Source organism: Cariama cristata, unplaced genomic scaffold (genome assembly GCF_000690535.1).
Source record: "Cariama cristata isolate BGI_N322 unplaced genomic scaffold, ASM69053v1 scaffold10362, whole genome shotgun sequence".
Lineage (NCBI taxonomy): Eukaryota > Metazoa > Chordata > Aves > Cariamiformes > Cariamidae > Cariama > Cariama cristata.
The window spans coordinates 51260-74669 of NW_009603278.1; the positions used below are offsets into that span (position 1 = coordinate 51260).

Below are 23410 nucleotides of genomic sequence, written 5' to 3' on the forward strand. Positions count from 1 at the left end.
GAATGCCTTTTTATTTTATAGTTTTACAGTATCTTCCACAACAGGATCCTGAGCTGAGCTCCCTGGTGCAACTCCAGCCTCCAACAAGCTACACACCAAGGATTTCATCCTTTGTGTTCCTCATCTCCTACCTAAAGAAATTTTTCCTCAATTTTCTGTAACTCATATTACAGCTTACTGATCAAAGTACACATAACAAGAGAGCAGATAAGTCCACTCTTCCTGAAAAAATGACCTCTCCATTTCTTACAGTACTCTGACCAGAAAGAAATAGGAGTGATGTCTATCACAGCTTCTAGATTTGACCTTAGCACTTCCGTTATTCATACCTTCATTATGACCTCTACAGAAACAATGAATAACCCATTTTCATATCCTAGGCAATGCATTTTCTAATATATATTTCATATCTATGGACCAGACAAATCCTACAGAACATGTAATACATGTGTGCATCATTCCCTTTTAGGTTTCATATGTAGCTTCTTGATGGATCCTTTGATGAAGTTTTTCTCAAAGTCTGACTCTTCAGCATTTTCCTTACAGTAAAAAGCCCATTATGTTGTTAGATATGATACAAAGTATAACATGAAAAAACCCTACCAGGCTAGACTTAGAAACATGTCTTGAATGGAGATTAAGACAAAATGCATACAACAGATGGCAATAGACAGTGATCGTTCACTTTTATTCATGTCCAGTCCTTTGGTAATCAGTTGCTTGATGTGCAGCAACTCGAGGTTACATTTGGACTATCATGTTTAACAGCAACCTGTATTCTCTCGTGACATGGTGGCTAAATATTGCTGCAAACTCTACCTCAAAGCAGTGATTGTTATTCTGTTTAGTTGGATAGAGGTGGGAAATGTTATGAATTATGAAATTAAAAAAAAAATGGTGTGGAGAAATATGTCAAAACCTCTCAATTATATTGAAGCATGTTTGTCACAGGTCACATAATTTTTTTTTGTTTTGCTTTGGTGTGTTGTTTTTTTTTTTGTTTTTTTTTTTTTTTTTTCCCCCACACTTGATAAATTTCATGTGCACAAACATGTGCAAGTCAAAGCCTTGCAAAAATTGCTCTGTCTCCAGGGGTCAAAATACTTTGCGATAGACTGGGACTAGGACAAGAGAGATGAGTCTGCACCTGGAATCGCAGAGCACCTATTGAAATCTCAGCCCACTCCTCTTCTTCAAAGGACTCTGGTGCACTGATGACAATGTTGGCACGGAAACGTTGGATCAATTCCTCCAATTCCAATGGCTCTTCCAACCTGTCTCACAGAGTTGACAGAGAAAAAGAAAAAATAAGGTTTATTAACTAGTTCTGTGCTAGATGTTTGTGCCCTAAGAATCTAGTGGCTAATATGATTCACCAAATTTTTCTCCAGAATAACCTGGATCAAGTTTTTTAGCCTTTGTAAGGCTATGAGAATGGCACAAGGTATTTAACTATAATTTGTAATCCTTTGACTATAATTTGTAATCCTCTAGGTGACTTTTTCAGAGTTGTAACCTGGAACTGTAGGTATGAAAGCAAGCATGTAGACAGGCGATTGTGAACGATGCATATGAGAAAATTCCTTATTACTTATCATATGTAAGGCTAATGGTAACAAATGAAAAGATCTTTTGAGTTAGCAATCATTTGACTTAAGTGCTTCAAAAAAGAAGGCAAATAGAAACTTCTTTTGCAAAAGGGACAAAACCAGCAGACGCTGAAGGTGAAAAAGGCCAGTAAAGGCATTTTACGAGAGAATTATTCCTCATATTATCTGCCTTTAGGATGCAGCAGATGATTGCACCAAATGATAGGTGTTTTGAAAAAAAATTAATCTCTGTGTGGCAATATCTCCACCTCTTTACAAGCATTTGAACTGCCAGAGTGTAGATTTGTGTCAGTTCGGAGAACATATATGAGGCAGACAGAGCAGCAGACTGCATACAAATATCAGAAATCTGGCTGCACCTTTGAATTGTCATTCTTCACTCTTCTTCTAAAGGAAAACCCGACCAGTATCAGAAAAAAAGACAGTCCTAAAATTTGCAAGAGAGTTCTCTCAGCACCATTGTTAGTGGGTAAGAGCATTTCTTTTTACATTAGCTATTATGGACATGAAAAATTTTTGATACTCCATCAGCTGTGGCTTGACAGCTTTGGGATATGACATCCTACAGCACAGGCAGAAACCTGGGTAAGTAGCGAAGACAGAATTTTCTGTTCTGGAAAAAGAATATTTAAAAGAAATAAAGACATACAGTTTAAAATGTGTTTTAATTAGAATGAGAAAAAACATGCAAAATCAAAGTACAGGGAAAACTGTTCATATCAAGCAGTCTTGGCAGAAGAGGCCTGTTAGGTGAAAAAAAGACTTTGATTTTATTTAAAATAGTCTGGATGATCTTCTTTAGCAGACAAATGTGCATAAGGATAAACCGCCTGTGCAGACTTTCAGTCAAACCACACAAGCCTGGCTACACCAAGCCTTTGCTGTTCACAAGTTCTCCAGCAGCCTGGGGGTAGAAAGTGGGGTGGGAAGCTGAAGGGCTACAGGTTTTCCCTTGAGATCCCACAAGCAATCTTGGCTGAGACACAATTTGTAATGATTGCAGGAGATAGGAGCCAACAGAAGGTGTAGACTATGCTGATGCTCAAACAGGCAAGGAGGAAAATAGCAGGTTGTCATGAACAAGTTCAGTTACGCTGTTGTGCTTTCTAGCTTTGCTGTGAGCTCCTGGAGCTTGAGCGCTGTGTAGCTTCTAGTTTTGAATGCCTTTTGTGCATATAAGTCCCTGCCAACCCAGCTGGTACTGGTGGGAACATCAAAAGCCCCAGCAACCTCAGAGCTCGGCCTGCAGCATCCTAAGCCAGCTGCTGAAAACTACTTTGAGTTTCTACCATTTTATCTCTTGCTGCTGATCCTCAAAGACTGCAGTGCCCCTGCTCCTAGTCTCTCTGCCTTCAACCTGCTCAGGCTCACCTCCAAAATACCTCACTCCTCTTGCGCCTATCCCCAGCCCTCAGAACTGCTTCTAATTACTTGGCAGCATGTATCTGAGTAAATTCCCATTATTTGCCCTCCCTCAAAATGTGCATTGGTTGGATGGAGTGACAGGCACCTTCATCCTGCAAATCTCAAGGATCTGTTGTGAAAATCAGTGTAATTTGCCAAAGCCAGCCTGGGTACTTTGGGCTTTACACAGTAGTGGGCCCTGCAATGCAGAATGCATTACATATATTTAACAGGTAAACTTGAGAATAAATATTTGCATCTTCAGGCGAGTATTTCTAACAAGAACATTTGAGCATAAGGCCAGACCATGGGGATTTTCATGGAGGTGACCTGTAACAGCAACACCAGAGACAAGGATGTCTCCATGTACATGTAGCTCTCTAACAGTATGTTAGATTCTAATTTTTAATTAAACTGCTGTTTCTGTTTTAGATCACCTCTCAAGAGCCAAGTGCAAACCGGAAGATTAATTTTTCCTTACAGAAGATACAAACAAAGAGAAATTATTAAAACTCGACTGAAATTGTTTTATGAATCTTAGCAGGTTTCCATTAAACAAAAACAAACCCGCATGCCAAGAAGTTAAATAATACTTTCTAAAAAAGAAAAACATTTAATAAAGACCCATATGTGCAGATTCTTGAAAGTACATTGCACAGTTCAGTATCTGGAAAGTTCGCACACTATGATTTAGTAACAGCGCAGAATGAGGATGCTGTATATCTGTGTTGAATTCATTTCCCCAGCACCCTGAGAAAGCACTGCATCGCAAAATAGGGAGGAGTTTTCCAACCCGTGCTGCAGAGTGGGAAGCAAAATGCCTCTCAGGCACCGTGGCAGCTCCAGTCACATCTGGAGTTTACTTTGAGGAAAAGGAGATTACAAGCCTAGTTGTACTGGAAGATATTAGGTGTAAAATCAGTGAATCACCTGACATTGCACATTTTACCAAAGATCCCTGTCCTCCTTCATCCTCACTTGCTGCTCCCTTTGGTGCCTTACTCTTCTTCTTTGCACTCAGGTCCCATGTCTGGAAGGTTCCTCACTGAGTCTCACCAGGGAAAAAGCCCAGTCTGACTAAGGGATGCCTGCAAGTGTTCTCCCAAGGAGAAGTAACCCAGCCAATCAAGCCTCAAAAGAAGGCATTAACTATCACTGAGAAAACGTAGTCAAAACAGCTGAGAGATGGACTGATTCAAACCTTTACCACACATTTTTCCCAGAGGAGCACTGCCATGATATCCTAAAATTGCCCAACTGTCTTCTCCTAAAGAAAGAAAATCCTCAGGTAATGCAAGCTCCAGTGGTCTGTAGTGATGCTTCATTCAGTCAGCAGTTTTAAATCCTGAAGCTATATATATGTATCCTCCTACAGAAATATATATATTCCTCCTCTACTCAAACTAGGAATTTCAATGCAGGGGCCATGTTTGGTGCGTGACTAAGAGGAGAGAAAATGACTCCAAACAAAGGCAGGGAAGTTTGGTGAGACAGAAAAAGGGGGCTCAGAGATAAATGCTGGGGCTGTGGGATGCACAGCTATGATGGAGGCCTTGAGGGCAGATTTTCTATTGAATTTGAGCTTGTTCTAGTTATATTCAAGAAACAACAACTTTCTATTGTCAGTATATGAAAATGTAGTTGGTAATGGTTTCCTCATCTTTGAAATGTGGGTTAGCTCAGTGTTTCATTTGCTGCCTGTCTCCCACTTTTGTACAAGTAAAGCCAAATTCAATTAAGAAATTAAGTGAATCCAGTCCTGCAAGTAGTTTTAAAATATTTATGTTGTGAATGTTTGCTTTAAATCTTAATCCTTCCCATACGAAAGAAATAGTTCAGCAAGTAGCAAGATTTTATATTTCCACCTGCCAGATTATTTATGTTGAGAAAACCTGATTATCCTTGCTCTTCCCACAAATAGAAGTTGGCTGGTTCCCAATAATCTCCTACCACCAAGTCATTTGACAAGAATTTTATTTAAGTTTTCCTAAAGATGAATGTCAGACAGATTATGTTCAAGTATTTAATCCAAATTTTCAATAGTCATATAGGAATGAGTAATTACAGCAGTTTAGTACCTATATGTTTGTTGAACATTGAAAAGTAACTATCTTTACATTTCCAGATAAAACAGTTATATTGGCATCTTATGGCAAGACTCTGGAACCCAAGACGACTGAGAGATATTTGGAGACAGAAGGATCTTACCTTGCAGAAATATATTCTTTCAGCTGCAGTATGCTTGCTACATTTATCAGGAGGTATTGTGCTTCATTCACAAAAGAGAGTGAGATGTTTGTAGCAGATGCCAGACCTAAAAAAAAAAAATCAATCCAACATTTGAAAAAGATCATTAAAAATCAGGAAGATTATACTAGAAATTTCACCTCATCTTTCCTTTGACCTCTTATTCATTCTTATTAAAAAATTATTCATTCAGCTCCAGACACTAAGGAAAGATTCCAAGAATCCCCTCAAACCTGTAAATAATAATGATGCAATGCATTTAGAAACCGAGATAGAGCTGAGATTTTACCAAATTTGTAAAACAATTTACAATAGCAGTATCTATGGATTTTCAAGGCTCTTTCAATTTGATCCTTTTTATAATGAAATTTAGTCTAAGAATAAATTCTTTGTTTATAGATTTTTCATGATCATTTGTCAAAATGATCATTGAGTTTCCAGACAAGATTATGGTCGTGATGATAACCCCCGCTCCCAGACTGGTGTATCTGTACATTTTCACCAAATGTAAGAAGTGGAAGGGCAGCATAAACACAGTTTGGTTATAAATGTACCCTTTGAAACCTCCTAGATAATTATTGGACAACTCTTTCACCCTTTATTATGGCAGTTATATACTGAGTATGAATATCATGAGCCTGATGATCACTAAGTGAGGAATCACAAACATTTTTAGGAATGACAACATACCTTTCGTATTTTTCTGATGAGACTTGTTTTTCATGTCTGAACTTTGTCTTATCAAGCGACACGGACGACCAAGAAACATAGAGAACCAGCCGGCAATTCTTTCTCCACAGTCATATGTTTTTACCCTATTATGAGAAAAGAGAGACTTAACAAAATTCGAGTGCCCAAACATTAATTTGCAAAACTGAGGACAAATTGTGAGATATTTATTGTGCTTCTTTCAATATAAAATACAGACTCTGTATTGTCTAATGAGTGTCTGATGCAAAGTTCTGCATAATTTTATCTCCTCATTTCCTCAACTTTAGTCTGTTACTCTTGAAGTTAACATTCATGAGATCTAATTTAATTTTATACAGAAAATTACTGTGGAATAAAGGGTTAAATAATCATAATGCTCAAGACACTGACTGAAGTACAGTAACTGGTAGCCCATATTACAACATTACAATACAGTATTATGAAAAAGTTACTCTCTGGTCAGTGCTTTTTACTAAAACAAAGAGGATTAACCTGAGCTGAATTTCAGATTGCCCCACTGTATGTAATTTTTAATGATCCCATTGGGTACAATGATGTTAATTCCCTAATTGAATTCATGTTAGTATAGACATTGCACATTAAAACATGGCTCTACTAGCAGAGCCTAAGTATCTCTCTACCTAAAGATGATATCCATTACTAGTAAATTGTCTAGTGAATTATGCAAAGCTGGCAACAGATTTGCCTTCTTTACCTGGATGTAATCTCGCCTAGAACAATTCTGAGATCATCTCTTTCAGTTCATGAAGGGCACAGATCAGACCACTGGGTCGTGATCCTCTTTGCCATTAAATTCCTCAGCACTGAGCAATCTTAACTTCAATCTTTTAAAAACTAGGCATCTAGTTTAAGTTAGTTGTCTGGCTTCCCCTCACAGGTAATGAGAAGAGGAAAGCAGTTCCCATCTATATTAGACCCCAGGAGGGGATGACTCTCACTCCAGGAGTCTTTAACTCTATTGACTACAAAAGGAAATTTGACTGACACCTAACTTTAAAATAGCGTAAACAGGCAAGAGGAATGCAAATTCTCATGCTGATCTAAGCAGGATTCTTGTAGCAAGGAAAGTGAAGTAGCAGTGGTCCTATGCTCACCTTGTTGCCCTACCCAGCCAAAGCAGCTGATCTGCATGGAAATCATCTGCTCTGTGAAACAAAACAGCTCTTCACAGCAAAAGATGCTAAACCCTAGGATTGAGAGAGGAAGTAGCTTGGCTTTACAAAGTGCTTTGTAGCTTCAACTGAGTTACACAGGTTGAAAGCCAGCACAAGTCAGATCAAAGAGATTTCATAATCCTGCAGGGATCAGGTGTGCCTTTAGCACCTGTTCTTAATTTTGATTGTGGTGCAGCTCTGCGTCCCTCTCCCCATTCTGAGACTGCACAGATGCCAACCACAGCTACATCTAGCCAGTGATGTCCTAGAACAGCAATGAAACTCTGGTACTACAAGGTGCAGGCACAATGGCAAGAAAGAGGTCAAAAGGTGAGTCTCCACATGAGATTTTGTAGTCTGAGCTGAGTGGTTCTTGTGTCCTTGCTGGTCACTGTGTTTGAGAGAAGGCTGCTAATGAGAACACGTGAATCTCCCATGGCAACAGTACAGGTGAAACAAATTCCCCAAATATTTTTTCCTACACAAACAGAGGTGTTAGGGGTATTTAAATTGCCATTTGACTCTAGCAGCCTGCTGGGGTTTAATACTGTATAAATCAGGAGCAAAATTCTGCCTTCCTTTTTTTATTTGCTTACTATTTTGTGTCACAGTGGCTAAGTCAGAGACACATGGCATTCTTAGTGTTTCATCAAATGTCACTGTGTAGTTTTTGTATTCCAAGACTCCTGTGTTTTCAAATTGCTTTCCCTTATTGTCAGACCATTTTCTGAGCAAGTACCATCATCTCTTCAAGGTCTATTCAGAGTCCTTCTGTTGTAGCTCAACTCTAATAATTTTTTGCTTTTGTTTATTTTTGTGGAGTATTACTTTACATCTGTCAGCATTTGATTTTATTTGGCACATGTCAGGCAATTTATAAAGGAGGGCCTAGTTCTCTCAGATTTTACTTGCTGTTTGCCTTGAGTTCCCCACTCATCATCCTATTATGTCATTTAGCTTCAGTGTGTTACAGCTGGTCCCTCTAGCTAGGTAATTTATAGAACAAGAAACAAGGACAGCTGAAGTCTGAATATTGATCCCAAGGGACATAATATATACATTTATGCACAACAGGCTCAGTTCACCTTGTTTTTAACTACACCTTTGTCTTCTTCTACCACTGACATTCTTCCCTTGATCTCCTTGATATTGTGGCCTGTCAAAGAGCAGGCTGTGTCCCTGCCTATTTCAGTAGAGCACTAACCTTGAGCATTTAGGGTCTTCTACATCACCAATACCTTAACATCACTAGCTTCTACCTGCATCTGTCCACTGTTAGGTGTTATACTAGAAAACCACGTCCCTCCAATGTGAGCAGCACATGCTGATGGACGACCCCTCCTGAGATGAAGGCTAACACTGATGAATTGCTTTACCAGATAAACTTGGGCTCATTAAACTTTTGTGAAAGCTGTGAAATTAAACTTCCTCATGTGACTGCTTGCAGATTCTACATCATGTGCTTTTCTCAGCTATCTCAGTGAAAATTCAGAGCAACCACCTAAGCCAACAGAACCAGATGAAATCACAGCATCAGAGAGCAGAACTAATAAGTGGAAAAATGCCTTCAGTAGGGGTTTCTTTTGAATAAAAGCCTTTTAACAAAGACCTTTGGTCCCACTGCTCACCCAGAAAAGACCCCAGCCCACAAATCATCTCCTGTCCTACTGCAAAGCCCTGGTTTGCTCCTATTTCTCATTTTTTTGGCCCCAGAGGCTTCCCTGCTGAAACATGGGAACCTGGCATGAAGTGTTGTTGGCTCTCTGAGCAGTTTCAGAGCCTCATCAATGTTGTCCGCTCATTCTGCCTTAGTGCCTGTCTTGATTATTTGCTAATCACAGTCCACTCTGCAATTTGTCTTGCATCTCCCCTTTCTTTGTCATTCTGTCCTTTTCTTCCTCCTCAGAACTCTAAGCAGTTTCCCATGAAAATTTCCTATTTCATACATTAAAAATGACAGTCAGTGACATGAAAGACAAGCTACAATAAACACTATGGCAGCAAATTTTATGCATACAGAGAGAAAGGTAACCTAGGCTATTTTACAGCCTGTAATAGATGGGCTAACCATGGGGAGGCTAAGGATGAGTCAACACTAAGGGAAGTGGGACAGATGGTTAAAACAAATGACTCCTGTGTGAATTCCACTACCTGAGGAAACTACAATTCTGAGGAAAAGATCCTCTTTATCATCTGTATAGCTAGTAGAAAAGAAGATCATTTCCTGCATGGCTCCATGAGGAAAATGGCCAGGTCTTCTGCTGGTTTGTTTATGTGCTACCCTCAGAGAGGCAAATGTAGAGGGTTACAAAGAATTAGTATACCTTGTTTAAAAGAAGACATAAATATGTAAGTGGCTCTTTTAGTTGGACTTATCAAGAGACTTGGTGAAAAGAAACATAGTAGATAATGCAAATGTACTTCAGGAAGACACTTGGTACACTGCCATTCAGAAAACTTAGTAGGACTGGGAAGTACTTAGAAAATAAGATGGATAAACACTTCAGTTCACTGATAGGAAATTAATTTATTCCTAATGTTGTATTTCACTGAAGTGGTATGTCTCTTGATTAGAGTTAATGTTATTTCACATATTCACCTGCAATCTTCCCAAGATTGTTAAGGGGACATTGATCAATATGGATGGTCAAAACAAAATCAAAAAGGGTTGTAAATACAAAAAGCTGTTTACAACTTCAGCAGGTCCTAGCAATTTTGAATTTGTGCAGCATGAAATGGGCAAAGTTGCCAGCATCATTACTGTCAAATGAAGGAGCTGGAGTCTTGCTGAGGCCCTCAGCTGGCATTTGGAAGTAGCTGGGGATGCCTTTCCCTTTTTTCAGTCTTGGAGCAAGCGAAAAAAAAGATCTCCCTTATTCAAGTGAGTGCCAAGTCATTGCAGTCTCTTGTACTATCCTTCTGCAGCTTTTTAATTTTTATTATTTTTTACTGTTTTCTACCAGACATGCTAGGCATGCCAAATTACCTATCTAAATCTGTCTTCTCCTGATCCATTAAGTCATTCATTGCTTTCCACCCCCTGGCTCTTTTTTTAAGGACTTCTGTCCCTGCATGTCCATCCGATCATGTCCTGAGTGTCAATACAGTGATTTTCAGCTTTGATTTCTCTCTGCTGTCACTCACCTGTGTGAACAGACTTTACTCTCACAGATCACAGCCTCTTTTCCAGTATTTTCTTCTAGTGATACAGATATTGGGTGCATGCCTAGATGGGCAGAGAGCAATCCATATTTAAATAAAACATTTATGCAGAATCGTAGGGTCATGAAAAAAGTTCTTATTTTTGCACGTGTTCACAATCACAGTAGCCTGCCAAATATCAATTTACAAAAATACTTTCTTTTTGCTAGAATTATACTCTCTGCCTGCAGGTGGCTCCAAATGATAATGCAAAGACCAAAAGCTGCAGGTGACCTTGATACCCAAACCACATTAAGGAATATACAATTTCAGCTTTGAGCAACTTCATTCTCCATATATCTCGGGCAACAAAACTGGCACAGAATTACTGCCTCAGTCATGGTTTCTGTTGAAAGGATGAGTTTATCACTGTTGTGGCTGCTCTAGCAAATCAGGAGATGAGGTTAATCACTGTTGAGTTGGGTTTTTTTGGAGTGATGGGATGGAGTAATCTGAAAGATGAAAGATGGAGGTAGGGAAGAGAAAAAATAAGCACAGGCTTTTCAAGGAAAGAAATCTAACGTGTCATAAAACTGCAATAATTTAAAGATATAATGTATGGAAACCACTAATGAAAGAATTATTCCCACCTATTCATCTCTGAGTTTAAACCAGATGAGGAATTCCTGGTAATGATCCATGTTAACAACTTTTTCCATTGTTTTCTTATCTTGAACAGAATGAGCCAAAGAGATGAAAAGGCTACTGTGGTTTACTAGAAGCAAAAAGAAAAGCTGTGCTATTTTGCTTTCTGTTAATTGAAAGCAATAATCTTAAATGGTGAACACAGGGCTGCACTGCGTGGCTGCAATGAATCCAACTCTTTGCCATTATACTGCAACATATACCAGCAAAGACTCTGATCTCCCATATCCCAGCTTTATAACAGCACATTTTTATTTTACTCACTACCTCCTGTTTATACTATTGTAGTACAAATAAGAATCAAGCTCTACCAGCTCTGTGATATGGTGAATTCAAACTGTTTTGTTCTCTTCCGAAGAGTACTGAAATGTAATTCAGATTCACTATATCCCAACTATCAGCTCTGTTCCACACACATTTTACAAAACAGAAAGTTGTCTACTCCTTTTTCAGTTGATGATGTTAGTATGCTTCAGAAGTAAAGACAGAGGAGGAAGAGCTAGGTTCACTGAGGAAACTAAATCATGTAATAAATGCATTGAACTTGCTTGCAACAGTCTGAAAAAGAAGCCAATGTTATCATCTTATAGACTAGAACTAATGCTCTTGTACTTTGAAACAATTAAACATTAGTATCATTCCTTCTGGAAAAGAAGAATTCGAAAGGTTTCATCCTGTATGCATCCTTAGCTCTTATATCTTTTAAAAATATGTTCTTAGTATTGAGCAAGGCATACTCATATATGAGCAAGGCATACTCACAAAATTTCTTAAAATAGTCTCAGGGCTTTAAAAAGCCCTGCTTTTATACACCAGCAAGTGTATCACATTTTTATTGAACAGTACACGTTTTACAGTGATGTTTAGGTCAGTTAAACATTGTTAATTACAAATTTATTCTATCTTAAGGCAAAAAAATAAAGCAGAATATTGCCAGTTACTAAAATGTAAAAGCTGTCATTCTCCATGGTCATTTGCTTGATAATAAAATTCACAGATGTGCTCACAGTATTAATATAAAAAAAATTATTCTTGTCTTTATAGCTCCTATTTTCAGTCAATGAGAAAAATTAGAGGTCTGTTATTTCAATAGACTGAAATATAAACTATTCATGTATATTCTTTCATCAGTGTATGCACTTAATTCCCATTATTTTTATTGGCAGTAACACATGACTATTTGAAGGCACAATAAACTCCATAAAGTGTAATTAGTTGCTCAGTTTTGCTAGCATCTTTCTACTCCAGTATTTTTAAATGCCTTCACAAAACTCAAAATTTCTCCCTCTGTGCAGAGGCAAACTAATGCCCAACTTGCTAGAGTAGTGCTGATTGTTAGCTAAAATGGAAACACAGAAATTAGTTTTTTCTCTATTCTCAGCCAAGTTCTGTTTGGCTGACTTTTGTGTAGGTCAGGAACAAACCCTCTGCAATCTGTGCCCCCATGTATTTGACGGAGCAGGACAACAAGATTTCCCTTGATTCCCACTTAAGTAATACGGCTTCTAGAAATAAAGGCACTTGCTCCTGCCCACCTTTAAGTTGCTGGGAGCCTAATCATTAACTGCTTCAGTTGAGATACAAGAAGTTGTTTTTCTCTGTGAGGGCTTATTTAAAGTTACACTGATTTTCTCAGAGTGCATCCTGTAATAGCAAGGGTTCATTACACTCTTCACGTCAAAAAGAATGGGAAATACCTGTTAACAATGACACAGCCTAAGAAATAATTCTGAAAAAATTAATAAATATAGTTTATTATTTATTATTCAAAATGAAAATCTCACTCCCTCTACCAAAGCGAAGTACAGCCAGTTAGAGACCAAGCATAAGCCCTTCCCCTCCCTCTGCTCTCACTTATCCCCTTCCTCAGGGATCAGGGGAATACCTGGAGCTCCCCAGCTGCCATGCAAGCCAACTAATTTTGCAGGCATGCCAGGGAAAGATCCTAAGCCTTCAAGCAGTTTTGGCCTTGTCTAGATCCCCGTCTGGCGGCAGGATCACACAGGTGGGTCAGTCCAATAGCGGGTCTGCCCATCGAAGGCTGGTTGTTAGATGGGCTATGGAGACACCCAACGTGAAAGGGTTAAAGAAAGAACCTGAAGTGGTGTCTCAGCACATGGAGGATTCAGCAAAAGGTATTAAAGTAGTTACTGCCACACTAAATCATGCTGACAATTTTATTTTGTTGGACAGAGAACACAGAGAATATTAAACTATATTGAAATAAAATAGCCATAAACAAATTTTCCACTAATGAAAAGTTCTAGAGGGAGAGGAAAGCATGTGCCTGGAGGGGGAGAGAGAACAGACTCATTATGTTTTAAAAGTGATACAGATAAAGTCTTCACCATAATCTAATAGTGCAACAGAAAATGTTCTTTAAAAATGCTGCAAACTTCAGCTATGTGGGATTTGCCCCACTCCGCTTTAGGCACTTACCAGAGGCACCTAATCCAGCAGCACAGTTGCCTTAGGCTCTCTCTCTTGGAGAGAGACGCCTCCAGACAGCAAAGCGCGCTCTAGATGGAGATCATTGCCACAGCCTGCTCTCACAATGAGAAAAGTGCAGAAGATAGCAGAAAAACTGGTAGAGAAAGCAGAGTAGTTACAGCCTCCTTGCAGAGGAGCAGGAGGAAGGCAGCTAGCTCGACTGCAGTTGTCACCCAGTCAGCTGGGAGCTGCTGGGTTTTCACATTCACTGGAGCGGGGCAATTCAGTAAATGTGCAGCTCAAACTTTTTGTCTCTTTTTTTCACCACAGTCGCCTCCCTCACCCACTCCTCACCACCAGATATGTCCCCATCACACTGAGAAGAACAGAGAAAGCCTGCATGGGGGCTGTGAGGGCATGCGGAGGAGAGGGGGAGTTGGAGGGAACAAAACTCATCTGGGAAAGATGCATGCTACTGTAGCTGAGGAAAGGTAGTTTGGGTGGGAAGCAACCAGTGGGAGAAATAACTCACAAAGCAACAAAGCTGGAAGAGACCTGGAGGTGGCTGTAGTCAGCAGGCTAAGTGCTACAAATCTGAAATAACATTAGCCACCAACATAGGCCTGTGAAGGCTCTGAGCTGCAGAACAGCCAGGCTGGCTCATCAGAGGTCTACTGCTCCTCACCACACTGATCGCTGCTCCAGCTACACACGTAGTGTTCAGCTTCAGGTCCTTAATTAGAATCATAGAATCATAGAATCATTGTGGTTGGAAGAGACCTCAAAGATGATCAAGTCCAACCGTAAATTAGCAACAAGCTATTGACAGTCTGATGAGAGAGCTGACAAAAGCAACAGTGAGTAACATGGGATTTTCAAGGAAATTAAATTAAATTATTAAATTAGATTTGTCTGCCAGGAAATTATTTACGTGGGAGATATAACAATGACCCATGTATTTGAACGGATAAAAGAAAAAATTAAAAATTTAACACCAACAAACAAATAACGCCTTTAGACTGCAGGTACGAGGAAAGAAAACAGAATAAATATTGGAACAGCTTCCTACAGATGTATCTGCTCAGTCTTACCCTGCTGGTTTGTATGTGTTCCCATTGCTGTGCTATCTCATGAGCAGTAACCTCTGGAATAGTCTTCCCAAGCAAATCACAGAATCACAGAATGGTCGGGGTTGGAAGGGACCTCTGGAGATCACCTAGTCCAACCTCCCTGCCAAAGCAGGGTCACCTACAGCAAGTTGCACAGGATTGTGTCCAGGTGGGTTTTGAGTATCTCCAGAGAAGGAGACTCCACAGCCTCTCTGGGCAGCCTGTGCCAGTGCTCTGCCACCCTCAAAGTACACAAATTTTTCCTCACATTCAGCTGGAACTTCCTGAGTTTCAGTTTGTGCCCGTTGCCCCTTAACTTGTCACTGGGCACCAATGAAAGGAGTCTGGCCCCATTCTCTTGACACCTGCCCTTAAGGTATTTATAAACATTGATGAGATCCCCTCTCAGTCTTCTCTTCTCCAGGCTGAACAGACTCAGCTCTTGCAGCCTTTCCTTATCAGGGAGATGCTCCAGTCCCCTCATCATCTTTGTTGCCCTCCGCTGGACTCTCTCCAGTAGTTCCTTGTCTTTCTTGAACTGGGGAGCCCAGAACTGGACATAGAACTCCAGATGTGGCCTCACCATGGCAGAGTAGCGGGGGAGGAGAACCTCCCTCGACCTGCTGCCCACACTCTTCCTCATGCACCCCAAGATACCATTGGCCTTCTTGGCCACGAGGGCACATTGCTGGCTTGGGGGCAACTTGTCCACCCGGACTCCCAGTCTCTGCTGAGCTGCTCTCCAGCAGATCAGCCCCCAGCCTGTACTGGTGCATGGGGTTATTCCTCCCTAGGTGTAGGACCCTACACTTGCCCTTGTTGAACTTCATCAGGTTCCTCTCCGCCCAGCTCCGCCTGTCTAGGTCTCACTGAATGGCCGATGACAGCCATTATCTCACTGTCAAGCATTAAAAAAATGCTACAGGTTGCAAGAACACCATGAGAGTGAAAACCACCAAGACTATTATAAAAAAAGGGCCCAGACCACCTTATGGGCTAGGATTATTAGTATCTAGAGTCATTATACAAAGACTAAGATGACTCCACTCTTAGACACTGGCTGTACCAAAGCAGGCTATAAATAAATGCCAATGATGTTTCTGTTAGAGCACACCGGAGATCTGATTAATTACTTTTGGGCAGAAAAGTGATCCATAGACTCGGTCAATCACTTCTGGGTGGAAATGGTTCTTGCTTTCATCAGTAGGAAGGTGAATGGCAGTGAAAACTCCAAAAATGACACAAAGTAAAATGTAGGATTTAAAGGTGAATTTCACCCTGGCCCTAACTATGGCCCTAACTATAACTCAGTGAAAAATGGGTGCCTTGACTGTCATTTTTGTCTGAGAAAACTCCTTCCTGACTTGCTGAAGTATGTCAGTGCAGGTATTATAGACAGGCAAACATACTAATGGATATGCACTTCTCTGAACAATGTGGTACTAGCAAGGAAAAAAATGAAGAACATACTCAGAAGAGCGGAATGAAGCAATTAAAAGGCCCAACAGAGCTGAACCTCTGAAAATGTGAAGGATAAATACAGAAAGTTTGGACACGACTTCACACTGTGTCTGCAAGCAAGAGGTACGGGCAGAAAGGAAGAGAGATGGTAAGGAACTGAATTTCTAGAAATAATTAGTTCTGAAGCACTTGGTAATTTAAAAGTTGTGAAAGCAAGCTGTCTATGCAACTGTACTACAAAAATTTGAGGCACTCAAGGCACTCCACAGAGAATTGAAATGAATTAACAATACCTTTTCAAAGAAAGATTATAGAGGGAAGAGTGGAAAACAGCAGCATTTCTGCCAATGAGCCAGTCTGGAATCTCTAAGAAGAGACTAGATTGTGTTTGGGATCTGAAACACACATACACAATCACACAAGACCAGTGGAAGTACCGAAATCTACATTTGACAAACTTATTCCAGACAAAAGAAATCAACTAGTCAGACTTAATTTTATGGAGAGTGCTCAGACAGCTGGAAAGGACAACAACTGTAATGTAGATACAGAAAAGAGGATGTAGTTACAGATCTACTCATATGGATTTCTAATAAAGGGTGAAAAATCTGAATATAGGTTCCCTTGTTTTGCTCTAGCTGCTGAAAATGTGGGCACATATATTATTAATGGTTAAGACATACAGGCTGAGTAAATGTTAGACCCCAGGGAAATGGTGAACACCATTCAGATACATGCAAACTCGGCATTAATAATGACTTTTGTGGAATACAAAACTGTTCCAGTATTCACTGCTAACAGCACTGTTAGCAAAATAAATAATTTGCACCCCCAAGTAGGAAAGGGCTTTCTGTAATACTTTCCATACATTTTTTCTTTTTTTTTTTTCCCCCTCAGCAGAGAATAAAAAGGGTTTTGATGAATCCAAAGAAGCCCAAACATCATGAAATATTTGCTTGTCACTGCAAGTATTTAATTGAGCTAAATAATGTCTGGTCCTTATTTTAATTCATACTAATTTCCACTGAAGACTCTACCCCTCTAATCCCACAGCTGGAAGGAGGAGGAGAGCTATAAAATGGGAAAGTCTTTGGCCAGGGTGTTTGATGTTAGACTCCTATTCCTTTACCTTTGCAGCAATAACAGTCCCTTCAGGCTGGTGGACTTCACAATGGGGAGAGAGACACTAGTCAGTAAACTTCCACATCTGTCAGTTCACTGTTCCTTCCTGGAACATCCACTTTATGATTGCACATAGGGAGTCACTGTCTACTCTCTGCCCATCCCAACAACAAACTAGCAAACTACCTAGGGCTGTATATTACAGCCTGGGCTTTCTTTGCCCACAGCTGGTAGCAGAATTTGTCCCTGAAGTCAGTAAGCATACACAGCATTCAGTAATTTGGTGGGTGCATGCAGGTGTCTCTGCCTAGAAGTTTGATGCCAATAATGAAGGGGAGAAATAGATTTTGTTTACTAACCTTCTGCCTGAATGACCATAATTTTTTGCTTCAGATCAATTGAGGGATTTACAAGACACAACCTTGGCTCCTGCTTCTGAGTCATGCAGACTCCATTCTGGTTTACAACCATCCAGTTTCGGTCATACAACAAACCCTGGTTTCCCACTGGCCATTCTGTTACCTGGGAAAACATCAGGAGGGGATAAAAAGGTTTAGGAAATGTTAGCTGCATTAATAGATTCATGCTGAAAAGAAAAGAGAGGGAAAAGAAACCATTAATGAAATTCTTTGAAATCAGGAAAACTTGTGAAAGCTGATATCAGCCTTTAATAAGAGAAACCTTAATTGCAAATCAAAGATAAAGATATCACTGCATAAAACTGACAAAACAAAATGGAGTTCCTATAATTTGTTACATATTATCATACACTTTGATTTAACAGAGATACAAGAATAGAGTAAACAACCTCTGAAACCTGTTTTCAGTTTTATACTCATCCATTTTTAGGACATCTCCCCTCAACAATTTTCTTTTAATTTACAAATCATGGACATTTTATGGGAGGTGTATGAATTAAGGTAAAACCAAACAAAAAGCAAGAAAAATGTGATATTCAAAATTCTGAAAAACCTTATTTTTCATAAAACTGGAACCACTTTACCAATGAATCCATTTGAGAAAATCTCCACCACTGAGGCTTCTGGTTTAGCTAGAAGCATAATAGTTTCTCCAGATCCCCTTACAACAAAACAATTGTCTTCTTTGCTATCTGTTCTTCTGTTACTTCTATAACACTCTTTACATTCAATAGCCTATACAAGCATATTGTCCTTGCTTTCATGTACATTTTTCTGGTGAAAAGAACATCTGTTACTGATGCTACACAGATGGTAATCTTGAAATCCAAAACCAGAGCAATTTTAGTAATGCCTTTGGGTGATATTAATAACTGCTTTCTCCTTCAGAATGTTAAAATATTAATACTATTCTTTTAACATAAAGCTGGGCATTTAAACATATTGCTTCAGCTCATGTATGCTTTCTAGTCACAGTTGAATATGGAGAAAAGTTAACTACAGCTGAACTTTGTTGAATTCTTGTAGAAAAGCTTAACGCAGCTCACATGAATTAACTGGCAAAAGACTTTAGCCAAAAGTATTGGCAAAAAGAAGCTATGTTAAGCACAGCCTGATTCTCTGAAGAAAAGCATGGCTGGAAGCACTGGTTAGATTAATTAAAAATCACATTTTTGTTCAGCATGCACTCTATCCAAAATCCCACAGAACCCACAATATCCCATTCTTATAAACTTTTCCAGGTTTTACAGGAGCCTGCAGCAGTAGCTTGACACTGACAGCCTGACTACAGAAAGCTGAGGGCAGGCACTCTGGAACTGACAACTTAAAGCATTAAAGCTGAACTCTAAATAATTTGGCCACAGTGCTATCAACTGTATTGAATACAGAAAATACATGGAAAAAATTTAAAGAGAAGAAATGTATTTTATCAACCTATTTTATTTGTAATATTCTTTGGCAGTTTTGTAAGTGAGCATGGGTGAAAAATTCGGTCAAAAATGGAAACTTTAGGTCTGACTGTCATTGGAAACCCTGTTGTCCAAGCGCCTCAAACTATCAGAACCTAAATGATGTGAACCTTTGCTCTGTCTTTTTAGGAGGGAAATCATAGTCCAAAGATTGCAGTATTAGCTGAAGAACAGACTTTTGTTCTTGCTGGGAATTATTCTTTGGAGAGGCCAGTATTTTTCAGTTATCCTGTAAAATTAGATTACAAAATGCATTTGAACAGCTGGTGATCATCTGAGAGCTGCAAGAATTTCCTGCTAACAATCTCCCTTCCAAAACAGAAGATCACTAATCGGTAACACATCCTCCCATGGATCCAACAGAACTTTACAGGATTTGCAAGATATAAAGAGCAGAATAAACTAAAAGAGCAGAAAAATAGAAAAAGAGCACAAAGATTCCCAGCTCTCTATTGTAACATTCAGTTGTTTTGGTTCCACTTCAGGACAGCAATCTTATTCAGGAAAGAGATTAAGTGTTTGCTTACCCTTCACTGAAGGCAAGAGGTTTAACAAGCAAAACAAAACATTCTCTCTTTAATCAGAGCTTCAGCTAATTCTTACACGCTGATAGGCATTGTGAGGAAAGCGAGCCAACTAGGTAGCAGATATATGGAAATAATCAACACCTTCCAACCAAAATACCTCTGGTAGGTCCAAAATAATGGCAACTAACTCCATGCTCCGCTCCGAGATGCAACACATGACTATAGGTCCTCAGCCCATTTTTCCCCTTCCTCTGGGTACTTGCCATTGTAGTAAGTCATACATACATGGGCCCTGCAGTGAGTCCCTGTCCTCTCATGGATGTCCCCCGTACATTGCCAAGTGCCCTACCTCCTCTCCACTTCTCAACTTCCTCTATTGCACACCTTGCTATGACTCAATAAATAAAGTTACGACAACAAAATAACTGTGTACCCTGACCTGGACAGAGAGTCACAGACGATCATGAAACAGGCAGAGCTGGTTTGTTGCTAGTATTGATAGTGGAGATGAGCATGGAAGAACACATACATCTCTATTCTTAGTAATTAGGCTCGTGACCTGTGCAGACCATTTCCCGCCATTATTTCAAAGAGGCTGAAGGGTTTGTGAAATAATTACAAGCAACTGAATAGAGTAGTTCAAGCAGAGTCTGCCTGCTCTGTTTTCATCTGAGACATGGAAGGAGTGACTCAATTTGGCTCCCTCGGATTATGTCTGAGATGTCTGCCCAAGGCTAGCAGTGAAAGAGGCAATCCACATCCCAGTAGACCAGCAGCAGGAGGTCAGGCAGGGCACTCAAATGTCACTAAATAACTATATTCAGGCAACCAATACAGTGAAGTAAAGCAACTAATGAAGCTTACTGTGAAGTAAAAGAAAACAGGTTAGCATACATCGCAGTAAGCAATGCTGCATTACATAGCATCTAAATTAATTCCCTGAAGTTGTCTGACCATCTCTGACTACTGAGAGAAACTGGAATGGGGAGGACAGAAAGAAGGCAGGGACACCATCATTTTACTGATAGATGCTAGCATACACCTTCATTCCTAGCATGGCAGGTGGGCTAATCATCCAACCTAAGGTCTTCTTTACTTGTTGTAAGTAAGGATTATTGCATAGTACAGCCAGTACATGGTATTGTCCTGTCTGCTTTGGTCCATTTTTCTTCTTTTAATGTAAAAACATCCATTGCAAGAATTTTCTTTAAAGCATTTTGGGCTGCATTTCTCCATAGTTCACAGTAATGTCATTGTGAAGGCTAACACAATTTTTGAACACATTAAAGGAATCACTGAATAGGTTTTAAATTATGTAAGTTTAAAAATGTTAGTGATCTTACGTATAATTTATCCACTGATCACTAGGAATTTGCATTGTATTTTAAATTAAAAGCTAATTTGTTTTCTGTGTTGAGATGCAATTTTTATAGTCTGAAATCTACTGCAAGAATAATAAAGTTATTAATGTTTAAAGTCTTAACCTTTTTCACTGGGCACATTGCATTATGTAATTATGCAAAATTCATTGACATGAGAGATGTTCGTGTTTAAAAATGCATGTTTAAACACATTTTTATGTTGGAAAAGAAGAATAAAGTGGTCTGGGATACTCCTCTTCTCTGCTTCTCCTGATTTAATAAAATAATTGTAAGGAAAAGAAAAGAAATTGAGTTACAATATTCTGCCCTCTGCTTCCTGTGCCATGTGTACAAACCCCATGGAACAACACTGAACAGAGACCATCCCACAGCCAGGGACACTATAAAATGCTGTAGGAACTAATCAACCTGCAGTGAGCCGATGATCTTCATGCCAACCTTCATCCTCCCAGCTGTCAAAGCACTCTGTACTCTCATTTTCTCTGGAGGTCAAGCACCTCCCATAGAACAGAGAAATCAGTTCAGGAGAGGAGGAGATTATGTGACTCTAAAGAGGAGATCAAACAGCTGTGAGTTTGTACTCAAATCCTCATCGAGTTTGTCCTCCTGCAACCAGTAAGTCAGCGGGCAGGTTTCACTGGCAGACGGGCCGGGTCCTGCACACACAGTTAGCTGGAATTTTCCACTGCACATATTATTTTAGGCAAACACAAGCAATCAGGTACTCACAATAAAGCCTGTTTACTACACGTACTAAAGGTCTGACCTCCCATACCAGCTGGAGGCCTGCACATGAACTTACAAATCTATGAGATTCTGATCTCAAGTATCCAAGTATCATAAGATGAATGAATTTATTGCTGCTCAGTATCTAAACCACTTTCACCTTTTCACATCAGCTAACTTAGATCTACCCTATAACTGATAAAAATGGGGATCAAATTTTTAATTGGGAAAATACTTTTCTAAATTTCCGACAACTACAAAGCATATAAAGGTATTTTGGATTTAAAACATTAAACTGAATTTCAGTTCTTTGATTCCAACCGAAGACCAAGGAAACTACAAGCTACACGATTATTACTTCAGAAGTTTATGAGTTTACTAAAGTAAGGATATAATATAACGTTAAGTGTGAAGTCTGTATGACAAAGACCACTACGAGAATGGCAAAGGAATAATTTTCTACAGGATTCAGTCATTTCATGTTAAAGCCTAGAGATGCTGGTATAATCAATATTTTAGAAGGCAAAATGATTTTCAGGGCTTGATTCCATTTAATTGTGGTAAGTTTTCTCTAGCATGTCTTGCTTCAAACTCTAGTGCATGTGGTATAGGTTATTTACCAGTTTCAAGGAGGTACAGGCTGAAGTTGCAGAAATGACATACACGGGTTTATGGAGGTTGGTGCACTCTGCAGTTAGTGACGGTGTGGGTTCCAGCAGCGATAGCTTTCTATTCTCCTCTTACCTACTGGGAAGAGACCAAGCCACTGCCTGATTTAGAACAGGATTAACTGAGTTTTAAAGCTCACTACAAATGGTGGGCTGTAAGTTACCATTTTTACCTCTTCTATAGGCAGACAATGAGATTGACAGATCTTTCACAGGCTGGTTATAAATGTACACCAGGTCTAGAAGTGCCACTCAGACTTTTGGGAAGAAATAAATGAAGAATGCCTGGTGGACAGGACAAAGATCACAAAAGCAAACACATTTTCTTTGAGGATTTACTTCAATATAGAAAATCATGAAAATCAAAATACTTTTTCGACTTCATCTCCTGGCCTGCTCTCTTTATGCGTTGAAAACCCTTTGTCAGTGTATCTATTAGGTCAACTTCTGCTGTTCTTTCACATGTAGTCATGCATCTTCTATGAACCAAGTGGAAATGAATAAAAAATGCTCTTTGAGAAGCGCAAGAGAAGAACTAAATGCTACTTATAGTGAACTTTCAGTCCCTTCCAATACCACATACTAAATCCAGTACATATTTAATTGTATATTACTCTCTGGCAAAACAGGCTCTGACAGTGCTTAGCTTACTGATGTTTTGCTATCAAAAAAATATCAAAACAGACTTCAAAAATTACCCTAGGCATGCAAACTAAACCTCATAATCTAGTTGCAGTTTTAATAACTATTTTTAAAGTATTCAAATCAGCTAGTGTTAGCTGTGTAATCCAAGTTGCCTTGGATTCCTCTTGTAGTCAACGGAAAAAGAAAGAAATATCCATGAACATTTTTCTTACTGCAGATGCCCATTTTTCAATAAACTGATTTAGCAGGTATCCATCTCTCACTGCTAACAGAATAATATCTAACTTTAGAGGGGTAAGTTCAGGTAAGATGAACCCTGCTTTCACGCTGGGACCATTAACACATGCCTGGCACAAGAAACATGCATGAGGCACGGGGATTTTCCCCCTCCATCTAGAATTGCAGTTCTGTCTGCCAGGGAATACCAGGTTTGTATGAATTTATCACCCTAGAGCCGTT

At 39.4% G+C, this 23410-nt stretch overlaps 1 protein-coding gene across 1 annotated transcript in view; it reads right to left on the bottom strand.

The window, feature by feature from the left end:
* The window catches only part of MOCOS (molybdenum cofactor sulfurase), a gene marked incomplete at its 5' end in the record, with an annotated part of 37577 nt that overhangs the window by 8869 nt on the left and 5298 nt on the right, over positions 1 to 23410 (bottom strand). Inside the window, 5 exons of the mRNA XM_009695119.1 lie at positions 1148 to 1274; positions 5223 to 5328; positions 5952 to 6076; positions 10292 to 10373; positions 17475 to 17637. Coding sequence (XP_009693421.1) covers positions 1148 to 1274; positions 5223 to 5328; positions 5952 to 6076; positions 10292 to 10373; positions 17475 to 17637 — 603 coding nt within the window. The remainder of the gene's footprint in view (positions 1 to 1147; positions 1275 to 5222; positions 5329 to 5951; positions 6077 to 10291; positions 10374 to 17474; positions 17638 to 23410) is intronic.